At 42.3% G+C, this 15,149-nt stretch overlaps 1 protein-coding gene across 6 annotated transcripts in view; it reads right to left on the reverse strand.

Moving 5' to 3' along the window:
- Positions 1–15,149, reverse strand: part of LOC137795043 (nucleosome-remodeling factor subunit BPTF-like) — a 42,132-nt gene that overhangs the window by 18,954 nt on the left and 8,029 nt on the right. For 3 of the 6 annotated variants that reach the window (XM_068592255.1, XM_068592253.1, XM_068592256.1), the window contains exons 3-18: positions 13,529–13,580; positions 13,202–13,370; positions 11,193–11,411; positions 10,564–10,773; positions 9,449–9,637; positions 8,871–9,037; positions 8,355–8,531; positions 8,050–8,231; positions 7,348–7,479; positions 6,447–6,576; positions 5,565–5,700; positions 4,894–5,193; positions 2,607–4,695; positions 1,297–1,421; positions 784–912; positions 470–620 (exon numbers count right to left, since the gene is read on the reverse strand). In XM_068592255.1, the coding sequence (XP_068448356.1) occupies positions 470–620; positions 784–912; positions 1,297–1,421; positions 2,607–4,695; positions 4,894–5,193; positions 5,565–5,700; positions 6,447–6,576; positions 7,348–7,479; positions 8,050–8,231; positions 8,355–8,531; positions 8,871–9,037; positions 9,449–9,637; positions 10,564–10,773; positions 11,193–11,411; positions 13,202–13,370; positions 13,529–13,580 (4,557 nt within the window). The remainder of the gene's footprint in view (positions 1–469; positions 621–783; positions 913–1,296; positions 1,422–2,606; positions 4,696–4,893; positions 5,194–5,564; positions 5,701–6,446; positions 6,577–7,347; positions 7,480–8,049; positions 8,232–8,354; positions 8,532–8,870; positions 9,038–9,448; positions 9,638–10,563; positions 10,774–11,192; positions 11,412–13,201; positions 13,371–13,528; positions 13,581–15,149) is intronic. The other 3 variants (XM_068592254.1, XM_068592258.1, XM_068592257.1) reach the window with 3 other exon arrangements.

Genomic DNA, 15,149 nt, shown 5'->3' on the forward strand with positions numbered 1-15,149 from the left:
ACCCCTCAAAGCGCTTTAGCACTACATGTTCATTTAACCCTTCATACACTGATGGCAGGGGGCTACCAAGCAAGGTGCCATCGCATTGACTAGCGGGGGGCGGCGACCAAACTGATCCTCTAAGTTAAGGACGACCTGCGAGCCACATTTGCCCCAGAGTCCCTCCTGATACCCAAATGTATGCGCAGAAGCACTAAAAGTGTAAGTACGTCCCATTTTAAAACACCGTACAATCCTTCCATACACGTTACAATTTAGATAGTGATTATGTCGATGGATGGTAAATAGTATCTATCTGAAACAGCCTGCATTTTTACCTACACAAGTTTGTCAGAACAAAGCAAGTTACCTCTAGCAGAGCCAGGAGAATATAAGTGGCTGAAACAGTAAAATCCCCATCCTGAATAATATTGGACTCTCCAGTTTGACATATTTTTAAATGTAGGCATGGCATGCTGGACCCTCTGACCTTTCCGAGAAGGCTCTGATCTCCCAGAGGTCCAGCTCCTCCTCAGCCACCCAGGTCTCAATCACCACTGGGCCCGTCTGCTTGGCGGGCTCAGGCTTCTTGGGGCGCAAGGCACTGGAGCGCAGCCCCTTCCTCTGAGGGGTGTGGGTTTCTGGGATGGTGGAACAATATCAGTGTTATTGTGTCAAATTTTGAAACACTTCAGTACAAATTAGAAGCAACACAATAATAGACACAATTCATTCTTTTTTCTTCCACTTAAACTGATAAATCATGGTTTTTCTTCAGTGTGAGGAATACAAAGTGCCTCTAACCTTTTGGAGTCTCAGGCACTCCCAGGGGGCAGATGATTTTGCGGATGCAGTACTCTGAGCGAATGCCATAGGGCCCCACGTCGCGGCGCTTGATGATCTCTGTGGTGGTGATTTCAGTGTCCGATGTCTCTGTGGCAATGCGTGAGGATAGAGCTGGGTTGGTATGGTGACAAGGAGGAGCGCCCGAGAAGATGGAGGAGAAGCGCTCCAACAAAAACATGTGAGACTAGGGCCTGTGTCTTTTTCAGGCACACATGTTTGTGTCCCTATTGAACCACAAACATGCTCCAGATTTCTGAACACCAGCTTAGAGTTGATCCACATTAGTAGAAACACCAGCTACATCTATCATCAAGAATATAGGTAGGAATACGGATATAAAAAAAAGCTGAAAATTCATCCAGGAAATTAAATCAGGGCTTTATATATGAAACAACACCATCCTCTCCGGGTGAAGGACATCTTTATTCAGAGGTGGTTGAATGATTTGAGAGAGTTGGAGGGGGGTTCTACCTGTCCGTGTGGTGCCGACAGCAGCGGATGGTTTGACGGCCATGTCGTCCCATCTCAGACAGGCCCACAGCAGCCTCAGCATCAGGCTCACACCAGCCAATGACTTCACCGTTTGCAGGCGATACCTGTTACACAACAACCCAGATGTTCAAGCACCAGTCGTGTACAGTCAACTACAAAAGCAAGTAAAACAGTTTTAGCTCACAAACCTCAAAGTGGGAGCCTTTGCATTTTTCATTAATTAATTAAATTAATTAACAATTTGGGGTGCAACAGACTGATCTGAGAGTAGAAATATAAAACAGTTTTAGCTCACAAACCTCAAAGTGAGAGCCTTTGCATTTTTCATTAATTAATTAAATTAATTAACAATTTGGGGTGCAACAGACTGATCTGAGAGTAGAAATATTTCTTCCGTGCATCATTAAGGCCATGACGGCTGTTTCAAAAAGTAACTTGGCAGTCGTTTTAAACATCTAGAAAAAAACATTGCCATCTGGCTGTGTGTGTTTGGGGTTTGGTAGATATTCCCTTTCCTATGACAAGTCACCTGCTGGAAAACTTCCCTGGCTTGCAGGTCTGAGTCACTGCACAAAATGAACACCCTGACACTTGTCTGCCTGATGATTCATGACTCCTTCAGATCTCTGAGGTTCAGTTGAAATAACCCGTGTGACACTAAACTCAGAGCCACAACATCCTACAGGTCCAAAGCCACAAACAGCAGGCAGGGAGGGCAACAAAATGGGAAAAAAACAGGACAGGGCACTTGCAGAAGGTACATACTACCAGCCCTATTCCTTCTTTTGTAAAGATCACAAAATTACATTTCTTAGTTGCTAAAGAAGTGTGTGGTTTTAAAAACATTTTGAATTAAGCATCTGTGTATAAAACTAGAGGGCACAAAGCTACAGAGGCTTTGTTTTGTCATCTGTTATCCACGTCAAGGTGGAGGACATCAACAATAAATACATTTGGAACAAAGTTGTGCTTGTCTGTGTGTACGAGATCCAAGGTGTATGTTAGGCATTGGTCCCCTCTCCAACACACAGAGACATGCGTCGGTTACACTACAGCCGTCGCCCTTGAACAAGAAACTGACCAAAAAAGTTGCCACAGAATGCTTCCCACTGATCACCGACGCTAACATGGGTCAAATGCAAAGAATTACATTGCCCGTGGACAAATGCGACTTAACCAGCGACATTGTCAGTGACTGACTCCATTGCAGTGAGCACAAGGACACAAAGAATGACAACTTTTAACAATGTCCGCGGCTCTTGATGGTTGAGAAGCTTGCTCGTGCTTACCTCCAGGTGATGCCGAACGTGGGCCTGGGTGAAGGATATGGCCAGATGTCCGGCGCTGGCTTGGCGTTGTAGCTAAATATAGACACCTCTCGGAATCCGCCTCGCCTCGCCAGCACCTTCATGTCGTTGTGTGGCAGAACAAAAATACTCTTGCGGTTGCTCTTGGTGACAAACTTGCGGTAAGAAGGAAGCGCCGTGTCCGAGCGCATCTTCTTGGTGCGGGAGAACTTGAGGAGGCGGACGCGGCCCTGCGTTGATGAGTCCTCGAGGCTCACTGTGACAGACATTGATGAGGTCTTACCCCTGGTGTCCCTGGTGGACTTGCTGATACAGGCCGAGAGCGCCGTCTTCTGTTCTTGCGTCACCATCTCACTCTGGCTGTCCTCCGACTGACCATCGAGCCCCGGTGAACAGATTTTGGTCACAGTTGTTTTGGTCATGGTGGTCAGGGTGGACACCGCACTGTTCTCTGTGGTCGATGCCACCGGCTTCGTAATCACTCCGGATGCCTTCAACGGCACTTTCGCCATCTTCATCTCTGTGGAAACTACTGTTGTGGTGGTTGTGGAGGTCGTGGTTACCTGGGTGATAATGGTCTTGAGTGGTTCTGTCGTCCCGCAGTTACTATTTTCCTCTGCAAAGTCGTCGCTGAGACTGGACTCTTCCGCTGAAGGTATAGGAGATGGTGCCATTCTGATGATCTTGATTGCAGGACTGGGTTTGGTCTCTGCAGATTGAAATGTGCTGCTGTGCTGCAGAGTGCTTTGAGTATTTGCTCCAAGTGCGTCTATGTTGTTTTCCAGCTTTGCCATCTTCAGCGGAGGTTTGTAGTCCTGGTCTGACATCATTGTTTTGCTCTCTACCTCTACCTTAGAAGCTAGACTCGGTTCCTTGACCCCAACAGCTGTACAATCATTGAGGGGGGCCAAATCTCCGTTTAATAAAGGCTTTAGCTGTGTGTCCTTGACAACCAGTCCTTGTTCTTCCATGTTACTTATGCTGTTCACCTTGGGCTGTGAACTATTGGTAAGCACACCATTATTTGAGCTTATGACAGAGTTACTTAACATGCTTTCACTCTCCAAGCCATCATTACCATTTACCTGAGGGAGAGGAGGAACTGGCTTCGGAGTGCTATTGCCTTCAGGTCTACCTTGTCCAATGCTGTGAGTATTTTCTTGGTTCTCCTCAAGCCCTGTGCCATTTTCCTCTGTACCTGAATGCGCTAAACTTGGGTTTTGCTGTATATCTTTTGAAGGAGATGTGTTTTGACTGCTTATCTGATCCAGAACACATGATGTTCTTTGAGAGTCCGATTTTAAGTTGGGTACGTCAGACCCTGTGTTTTCAATATGTACAGCCTTGGTAACATCTGATGGTACACTGGCTGTTTGTCGCTCTGAAGATTTATACGTCCCCCCTGTTGTTGGTTCATGTACAATAGGCAGTGTGATGCCCTCTTGCCCTGAACAGTCTCTTTTGATCTGATCAGTTACTTTTGGCCCCATAGTCCTTTCCACTAAGTCTGCCTCCAATACCTGAGGTATGGAGGCGGTTTGGTTTTGTGTACCTGTACCGCAACTGTCTTTGGGTGTGGCGTCTGGAACGGGAGAAGGAAGAGGAAGAGGGACAGTCTCATGTGTAGTTTTAGAGAGTTCAGCCAGGCTCGCCCCTTGCACCTTTTCTCCTCCTCCGAGTATTCCTGCCGACAGAGTTTGTGTTGTGGAAGACTTCTCCTCCAGTTTCACAGTTTTGCCCAGTGCAATGTTTGTCTGGGCGAGATTATGGGGCTTGAGTGGTGACCGCGGCCGGACAGGAGTGCTCGGGGCAGGGTTTGAAATGGACAAAACTGGTGCGGGAGTCTGACAATTGGGGGCAGACACCTGCTGCCGCTGCCTCTCCTCAATGATGTGCTGCTTCACTCGTCGCTCCAGCAGGATGTCCAGCTTGGAGGGCTTGACCTTCTTCTTGTAGGCAATGCGGGTGAGGAAGCCCTTGCTGACATCCACTACATCGTAGTTAAAGGGCCGTGTCAGGCTCTCGGCAGGCTCCTCTTTTATGGAGGCCTTTTCCTCCTGAATACTGGAACCTGGAGAGAAAATGAATTCAGACTTTAATCTGCATTCACGTACAATTCTTCTTACAATCTCTGTCAAGAGAAGGACACACAATAGTAACGTGAATGTAATTCTAAAAATTGTTAAAATTTTAAATAAAGCACAACTCATGGGCCACATGCAAATTAACACAGTGTAATTTACTGACACTAAGTGTCACTCTGTCATACTTTGCTGCTCTTCTGATCGTGACTCGGTGGGGTCCACCTCCATCTTTGCAGGCGGATCCTCTGCTGACAAGTCAGACTTTTCCTTTTCATCCACCCCTTCTTTCTTTTCCTCTTCCATCCTTTCATTAGACTCCACATCTTCAACGGACATCGGAGGATCTGGTGCAGGCTTGGAGCCGCTGGAGGAGTCCTGATCTTTTGCCTCACTGCTTAAGCCAGCAGCTCCCTCAGCTTCTGGTGCAGCAACACTGTCACGTGGACTCAAATCCAACAGGGTACATTTCTTGCCAAGTTTAGCATCTTTGGAAAAGACAATGACTTGAATTAGAAAAAAATAAATGCATAAAGAATTTCTTTTGGACTTTGCAGTTAATCTGCGTCTTTGCTGGACATTTTAAGTAGTTGGTGGAAGCCATAGATAAAAAGATAAACAAGAACATAAACGATCAGTATGAATAAGAACAGGAATTTAAACTATTTATGGGGTCTTTGATTCTTTCAAGGACATCTCAGACACATTAAAGACCAGCCTAATTCACAGAATGTCAACCAACACACACAATGATATCGTTGAGATTACTGAGCGAGAGACTAATTCCCTGTTAGAGTCAAAGAGACTTTAAATTTTAGAAAACCACATTTTAGGCCCCAAAAAGTCTCCTGTTTCAGACCTTCCAGTTCTTTGCGGTAGTTGGCGTTGGTGTTGCCAGGAAGCTTGGGGAGAAACCGCTGCACATGGGTCTTACTGATCCAACTCCAGCCCCCATAGCCCGTAACACGATACTCCTCTCCTTTCTGCTTCCACACCTTCAAATAGGACCAGAAAGTAGAAGACAAATTAGTAAAAAAAAAAGAGAGATAACGAAAGAAGAGATAAATGGTTTACACGGACAAAAGTAAATTGGGAAAAACGCATAAAGAGAGATTCAAAGTTCAGAGATTTTTTACCCATTGATCACTAACTGCTGCTGGGAATTACTCTCATCATAACTCAACTTGCTGCAACAAAGAGCCCTTGATGGTCACCCACGCGCATAAACACAACATACACAGTGTTTTTTTTTCCAAAGCAATGCCTCAGTTTTCCAGGCAGCAAAGTCTAAATCTTAAAAAGTAGACCGGACTAAAATAGTATTGTCATTACCAATATAGTTTTATGTTACATTTGCACGGACAATAGAAGAAAAAGAAAAAGAAAAAATGGTTTCTTATCAAATCAAGCTTATCAATTACAGAATATTTTTATCTCTAACGTCATGGACAGTGTGCTTTTCGATGCACATTTACACGATGAGTGGATTTCATTGTTGAATAATAAACCATGGTTATAATGACAAGTCTAAAGGTCAGGCATGCATTCACAATCAAATGACCGTGGCCACTAATGAGTAGAAATGCAGTGATGGCAGTCCATCCTGAGTTGGATATCTTTAGTATATAGACACGCATGCAAAAGGGTGTTCCTCGTGTGTTATTATGACTATAGAATATGTAACTTCTGACATGATGAGACATGAAAAATTCATCTTAACCCAGGTTTGATTGCGACCTACCTGATGTTTAATTGGAAAAGTGTACTTGACCCAGGTAGCCTGCTGCATTGTCTCCTCATCCTCCAGCTTCTTCTCCCTCTTCTTCACTTTCTCTTTCTCCTCACGCTCTATGGATGTCATGCGGTTTAACCTGAAAACGTGTTTGAATTTGTTAATTGTCATACAGTATAACCTGGTGCTCTGAAATTGTATCTGCAATCGATTCTCCATACACAAAGACTACCACTCATATCTTTCAGTAACAGTATAACAGTATTACTATACATCAGTATCAGTGTTGACAGTATTGTCAACACTTCAGCCCATCTCTTCATCCATTTGCAAACACATACTTTTCTTCAATTGGAAAGCTTCTTGGGTCATGTAGAGGTATAAATAAAGTACTGACTAAAGCTGAAAAGATAGTAGTTGCTCTTTGACCAGAAATTAAACATACACACAATTGTCTACATCTCTCACTTAATTACTTTGCTCACAGTTTGTTCAGTCTCTATCTCTCTCTCTCACACACACACTCTAGCCATGTGAAATCTTGGACAATCACCTCTTTAAAAAGGGCGTTGTGTGTTAAAGCGGTAGTAGAGGCAGATGTGGGTGGTATTGGTAGTGGACTTGCTGTCTAAATATTTTGCCTCACAGCTAGGGTGGTCTGCTAAACTAACCACACAACCCCTGTGTACACAGCAAACGAGGGGTTTCAGTAGTTATCTTGTTTTGCTGTATTTAAATACTTTGCATTTTAAATGAATTTGTGGACAGAATGATAATTACTATTTAGATGATGCACGTTTGAGAAATCAACTACAGCAGCTATACATTTCACATAACAAAAGCACAGATTTATGAACATGTGTAGTGTGTACACAGCATGTAGAGTAAACATATAAACACACTGTACTACCTGGTGTGGCCCAGTGAGTCCTTCCAGAGAGGCAACATGGCCACAGGTTTGATGGCACACTCCAGAATGGCCAGAGCCAGCGCAAACTCTCTGGCTTTACTGCACATCTGAACCGCTTTGATCCAATTGGTCCTACAAAACAAGCAAATAAATGGTATTACTGAACATTTTGTGTGGTTCTTAAACATATAACAGAGTTCACACACATTTTGATCAATTTCCATGACTTTAAACTAAATTTCCATGACTAAACATTTAGTGACATCTCGGTGATTACATGAAAAAGTGAGAAAATGTAGTATTTAAACTAACAATGATTATTCCAAAGCATACAGTATACTTTAAATGACACAAATGAAAGAGAGACAATAGTATATTAAACATTATAAACATTTACATAGATGCCTGTATGAATATGCTTATATTTTGAGCGTCTTTCTTTTAAAAGGATATTAATTATTTCAAACTCAGTGTAAGAGAACGTCATGAACAAATGAATTTATGAATATAACACATTTCCATCACTTTTCCAAAACTTTTGGAATTTTATTGTTTTCAAGGACTTTTCTAGACCTGGAAATAAACATTTTAAAATGCCATGACTTTTCCAGGTTTTCCATAACCGTAACAACCCTGTAAGACACCACGCAAGTATCAGACTTGTAATAAATCGTTTTCATATCACAGTGCCAAAATCCCTACCTGTGTGAGGCCCAGTTAGGGTGCATGAACGGTGAAGGAACATTGTTCTCCAGCTGGATGATGGTGATTCTCAGTGTGGAGAGGGTCAGCAGCTTGGAGCCATGGATGGACCCATTCCACTTAAAATCTCCTGCTGGTGTCATGCAGAACTTGTGGGAAAGATGCCGCCTCTTGTCATGGTCCTGATGAAAAGACAAATAAAGTAGGTTTCAACCAGGGGTTAAGTTAAAGCATCTGAAAGACCGGGGACATTTCAGTTCCCCATTCAATATTGGTGTATAACAACAAGTTGTGGTGCTACTTGCCTCTCTGTGCTGGTGCTTGTTGAGGGCCACAGTATTGGAGCTGTACTGGTTATGATAGACGCGGTATTTTCCCTCCTGGCCAAGCTTAAAATATTGGCTGAGTGTCCCCTTCATCACCACCTCTTTTCCCCGCATGCTCACACGAGTTATGTCACCTTGTGCATTTACTACTAGTACCTATAGAGGCAGGAGAGGAAAAGTTAGTCATTTAGCTTTATTTCAAAAGTATTCATGTTCCCATCTATTCTGTTCTCTGAATAAAATGAAAATCCTTATTAAATTCAGTGACATTATAGCCTTGAAATGCGCTATAGTAGAGTCCTATGATTTATTAGGTAACGTTAGTTAGGGACAATGTATAAAAAAATGAAAGCTAAATTTTGAATTCTTTCACAGAGGCATTTAACCTTATCTTCAAACATACACTGGCCTGTGCGCCTGTGTGTTTAACTATATGCAGGTTTTATTGTTGTTGTCTAAAAGAGCAAAAGCCTGATAATCCATGGTTCTCCTCACCTCTTTGCCCTCCTTGAAGCCCTTGTTGGCTTCGTGAACAGCGGCAGCCACCTGTTGGTTCTTCATCTGGCTCAGCTTACTCTCTGGGTTCCTCAGCCGGGTCACCATGCGAGTTGCTGCAGACTTCCTACTGCCAAGACCCGTATCGCCGTCTGCTTTACCGTCTCCTGGAAATTTCAATGCCAGAAAACGCCAAGTCTTGGTTAGAAAGTCCATTTAAAAGGGTGTTTGATGTGCAATGATCATTGAAAGTGGTACTCTCATGACAGAGGTTGCATAACATAAATAACAGTCTGAATACATCTTTTCTCTTACAAAGAAAACTATCATGTAAGATGGGCTGCTTGTCTGTTTTCAGTCCTATTTAATGTGTAGATGACTAGTTTGCTATAGAGGACAGTTGTTTTTTTTGTCATTTTAGGCTTGCAAAATACATTTTACTTCACCGTTATTTGATGAAGAAGTCTGATTAACATCAAGAGCTTCATTGCTAGACATACCGCGGTACAGTTTTTAACAGTACAACAGAAATTAGAAAACAAAATGAGACGTAATTATGAAGTAATCTTTTGTCCGACCTGTGTCATCAAAACTGGCCAGAGATGACTGGGAGGACTTGTCAGCCAGGTCTGGAGGTTCAGGCCCACGGGGAGGGACCCTGGCTCCCATGCTGCTGTTACTGTTCTCCTCGCTGGTCTGGGATGGCTGGCTGAGGCTGGGGACGCCATCTCCACTGTCATGGACAGAATCTGATGATGGGTTTTCTGCTACACAGAAGACAAAAAAAAATAAATCAAAAAGAGGATCAACCGTTATATAAACGAGATCAGCTCGTCTAGATTGTTTTGTTCTTAATTTGAGACATCTTGCAGGGTTTGTTTGATTGTTCCGGTAAAGTACAGCTGAACTGTCTGATCCTGAAAAAACTGAATGTCAAGGATGACCAAGTAGAAGCTTAAACTTAATGAAGATAGAAACTTTCTTGTGAAAGTTCTGTAATAGTAAAGGCTATAGCTCCCTCTACTGATAAGTCACATGGAATGCATGCGCCAAATAACCAGCACAAATGGAGGGATGGAGCACTTGAAAGCAACTGGCGACCAGTCCAGTCCAAGCAAGGCTCCAACAAGGCTCCAACAAGGCTTACACAACTACACTAACCGCAACAATGAAAGGTGAAGCTCTGCTACTATTAATATATGTGCAGTATTTCAACAAAGGCAATATCTAAACAGAGTATTAATCAGAGGTTTACAAGCAAAGAGAAAAGATATTCTGCCAGGCAATGTAAATGCTGTTCCGAGTTGTCAGAGGTTCGGTTCTAGTCATGCTGAGTGCCGTGACAATGCCATCGGATTGCAAATCTAATCGATGCAATCAGCTCCAATGCTCTTTTGAAAAAAAGAGAGCATGAGGATTTCAAGTGCAAAATGGCTAGTGGTGTTCCAGGGCTGACGCCAGGTTTCAAGAAATAAGAATTGGACAATTGAACACAAAAGCCAGCAGAAGGGATGAGAGCCACATGCAAAAGGAGCAGGCTGAGACATGGTCAGGAGGAACGCCAAAGCAACAAACAAGTCACTGTGGTGAGATTCAGCACACAATTCTGTCAAGTAGCGAACTGTCACAGTAAAGCAGATCACTCCAAAAAAGCCAAATGAGGTCAACTTCCCCCTGTATTGTCCTTGAATACCTTCGATGTTGTTAGAGACCTTCATATGGGAACATCCCACTATGAGAGCCGCTTCTGTGGCGGACGAGGACTTTGGAGCCTCCGAGGCCAAGCCATAGCTCACAGTGGTTGGGAGGGTTTGTGTTGGGGCAGAGGTTGCCAGAAATGTAGGTCCGTCTGAGATGCTACTGCCACTACTGCCATCTTGGCCAGTGGGCGGAGCTTCAACAACTACAGGTGAACAGCAGCAATATGGTAAATATTGTGGATACTATGGTATACTGCATATAACACTTGGAGACAATGGAGAGAAGCAGTGATGGTTGGTTCTGACAAATGTGGTTCAAGCCTAAACTATTCTAAAATGATTTTTCATTCTGTATAGGGGACTCTATATTTCACTGTATAATACGTATCCTGAAAATCACAGATATACATTTTACTTTGAGCTTCATGAGAACAAAACTAGCTCGTCTTGAAAAAGAGCACGGCACTGCTATTTAGTCCCAAACTACAACATGACTGATTCTTAAAATCAATAACTAATTTCACCATTGTGATGATGTCCTTTTCTTTAGAATTGAATGGAAGATAAAAGTAAAAGCTTTTAAGGCCAGACCGTACAATATTTGTTTGTCAGAAAATTTTACCTTCACCATCCTTTTTCTCTTCCATGGCTTCTTCTTTTGTCTCCTCCTCTTCGGTGACATCTTTGACCTTGCCCTCTTGTTGCACCCCGTCCCTCAACTTGGCCTCTTCATCTTCCTTCTCTTTCTCCAGCCGCGCTTTCTGCGCCTCCTCAGCAGCCCGTCTCTTTACCTCCTCCAGTTCCTCTTCCTTCTTAGCCCGCAGCCGCTCCACAATCTCCTCTGGATGACAGAAGCAAACAAAAGACGACAGAAATAAAAGGATGAGAAAATAGATACCGTGTGATTATCATGAAATCACAATCAAAGAAGTGATCAACACACACTATAGAAGACCACATAATCCATTAAAATCTTGCAGTGTGTGTCTAAATAGGCAGTTTGGGAAAGTTACTGAGAACACCCTTAATAAAACTAAACCTGGAGAAAATAAAATAAGTTGTTATTCATGAATCACAAAACACCATCAAATGCCGGACTGAATTAAGCAGATTTGAAAGGAAAGATACAACAGCATCAGCCTAAAATTCAGTCAGAAATCTCTTAACCCTTGTAATGTACTCCCGATTGCTATACCTTTTGTGTCAGAACTATTGCCTGACCCCACACATGAAACATCCAAGATCAAAGATGTCTTGGAAAGCCGTATGTATGGTGTGACAAGTTGCCCCATTGCACCACTTTGTGCTGCGGGGTCTTTTTGACCCCAGAGGGACGTTATTAAATTAAATAAATCAACTATAGTTCAATCAAATTACTTCAAATGTATTATAATCATAAAGAGCATAGTATATTAAAAAAACAACACATTATTTTCAGACTATTTGATAACTGAAAATCCAATTTTGATGGCAAAAGATTTCATTGGAATGAATGAAGAATGACGTCAGGACAACACGAGAGACCGAACCTAATCGAATACCAACGGACAAAGAGGGTTCGTCATTATCATTGCTCGTCTCACATTGTACCTGTTGTCATTGATGTTGACCGGGAGCATTGTGTGGACAAAGACCACAATGGCATCATGCTGTGTTTTAGATTGATCACGACAGTGTTAATAAGTGGAGCAGCACTGATAGTCGCATATTGAGAGATAACCAAAGTGGGTCATTTGATACAAAGCGGAAGACTGTTAGTATGACTCATCTGTTGCACCATTACTGATTTAACATAAGCCAAGTGATAAAAAGCCTCCATCGGCACTGTGCAGGACAGCATAAAGAAAACAGAACAACAGCGCGAAGCGTTGACATACCTAAATTGTTTTTGCCAAGCACTTTTCTGTTTGGCACTCCTGAGTCCCGACCAGTCAATCACTCGTGTATTTTCAGTATCAAGGCTGCTACATGGACAACATACACTGGGAGGAAGCCATCGCTGTCACTTTGACAAAAGCAGTATTCATACAGGCATACAGCTTTTATTTTAGAGTCTGCAGAAAGTGACGACCTTTAACTAAATTGTGCACCGCAGATGTTTAATAGAAGTGCTAGTTTCCACTCAAGCGGTTGTGTCATCAAAAGTAAACACCACATAGAGCCACACCATTTAAAGTGTAGAGCTATGTCTGAACCCTTTAATGTGATGAAGGTTTACAGCACAGCAGACTAAATGCTACAAAGATGATGTGCTCATAATTGCATCATTTTCACCAGCACAGCAGGCAAAAAGAAACAAATTTGGTTGACTTCCTGTCTGAAGTGAGGAATAGATGAGCGACTAGAGGGAAGCTCGAGTGCTGGACACTGGCCAAACTGGGACCAGAGTAAGGTTACATAATAGCTGGGTTGATTCCTACGGCCCAGCCATCTATGACTGGGTGGCATTCATGAGTTTTGGGGGAAAGCAGGCTGAGGAGTGGAAAGAAAGACAGAGAGAGAGAGAGAGAAGGAAATACTTTAAAGAGATCCTTCTTCCACTGTTTCCAGGATATAACTCGATGACATAAAGCGTCTCAGATCCTCTGAAAATGTATCTTTTTAAAACTGAAAGAGTGAATGACTCCTTACCATTAGCGGCAGTGAGAAAACACTTGTTGCTGCCACGGGCCTTGTTTGTTAGGTCCTCAGTGATGTCCATATGTGCGTGCACCTCGTCCCTTATCTCCTCAAGTGCCGCATACAGGTCTGCCTCCCAGTACTCCTTATCCAAACAATCAATGAGCTCGGCTAGCTGGACCTGGAGGGAGTTCAACAAGTCCAATACAGGATTAGCTCACAGCAGCACACCCAAAAAAACAAGGAATGTTAGGATGTAGTTTTGTTATTAAAAAGAAAGTGAGACTGTTATTGTGTGACGAGAACCGTCGGTGCGAGAAAATGATGAGTTGCGTCTACCTTGGTGCTGTAGTACCAGATGGCTTTGTCCTCCTGCTCGCCATCTTCCTCGCTGCAGGGGAGACAGAAGGAGAAACATTAGGAGACACAACAGTGATGGATGGGACAAACAGAAAAAAAGATGCCTTCTTTCTATGTTCTCCTGTGTAGCTTTATGTGTTTAATAGTATTTGTGTGCCTTTTGTCTCGTCAGAATACTGAATACTTCTTACACTAATTTTAGGAGAGACTGCAGCTTGGCCATTTCTCTAAATATAAGCATTTACGTGTTACACACACACGTGATGAAGCTTGGCTCCAGGAGCTAGACAATCTTTTTTGCCTGGCCGATCCTTACATTATATATGTTAATTGTATGGTCAGCCTGCTCAAGTGATTATCATGAACATAGTGGATCTTACAATAAAATTGTGTATCTTTCTCTGTGGCAACACGCTGTCCCATTAAGGTCATAGACGGCGAATTACACAACAACAATAATATGAGCCGGTGTGAACGTCTGAGTGAAGCAGCAAAGGTGTCATCGGAAAAAACAGAACACAGAACAATAAGTCCATTCAAGAATCTTGAACACTTCAAAACCGTCTACCAGACTGTGACGTCTTCAGTTGTTTTTCAACGGTTTGCCAGACAGATTTACTCATTATTAGGGAGTCTTTGTTAATGCTCTGGACATAAATCATGCAAATATTTGATAAATAGGATAGGTTTGTGGCAAGTGTGTAACATTTGTTGAAGAGGTAAATTATCGGTGTACAAGTCAGGGCTGGTTGGAGTCTCAGGTCTCTTGGCAACAATTTCCAGAAAACAATTGATTTTAGGGGTATTTTTGTTTAAGCGTTTCTATTTTTAATTTTTACATGCATTTCCCAAAACAGCACTTCAGAGCCAGAGCACCTGTGTGGCTGTTTGGAGCATCTTCAACATTTTGGCTGTCCATGGTGCTGAAGAGAATTATCACTTGATTTTTAGGTTACTTGTTGTATTTAACTGTACACAAGGTTAGTTATTGAAAGTAGGCTACATAAAAGACAAAGTATGAATTTGACTTGTTTTTATTACAATTTACTTTATATACATGTACACACTACGGCTCAAAAGTTTGTGGTCGCCGGCATCAAACACTTGATTTGTGAGATGGCTGAGAGGATTACTCTAAATTTAGTATTTGTCTTTTATGTTGTAGAACAGGGGTATTCAACGAATGTTCAACAAGATCCAGTTTGAGAAAATGTCATCATGCAAAGGTCCAGAACATCAAAGTCATGTTTAACTTACTCTATGATTTAGTCCCATGTATTGAAGTAGCAGCAGTTCTTTCAAATACTAAAACAATAGCTCAACAATATTTATAATCAGTTTTCAAATTTAACTGGATGAATTATAAATAGTCAAATAAAAAATATTATCTCATGTCAATTACAATAAGGGCTGCATTTAAAAATGAAAAGAAAAACATTACTGGAAGGTTTTGAAAAATGTTTATCTTAAAATAAATGTAACTTGTCTTTGCCATGTAGCTTTAAATTCAGTTAATTCAGGTGTCTAGTGATGTCAACCAAAAAGCCATGACATTCTATTATTCTCCTATGAAATGTGCATGAGGGACTATGTCTGTTAT

This window comes from Clinocottus analis, unplaced genomic scaffold, assembly GCF_023055335.1.
Source record: "Clinocottus analis isolate CAN_PGR_092001 unplaced genomic scaffold, fCliAna1.0.p SCAF_27, whole genome shotgun sequence".
Taxonomy (NCBI): domain Eukaryota; kingdom Metazoa; phylum Chordata; class Actinopteri; order Perciformes; family Cottidae; genus Clinocottus; species Clinocottus analis.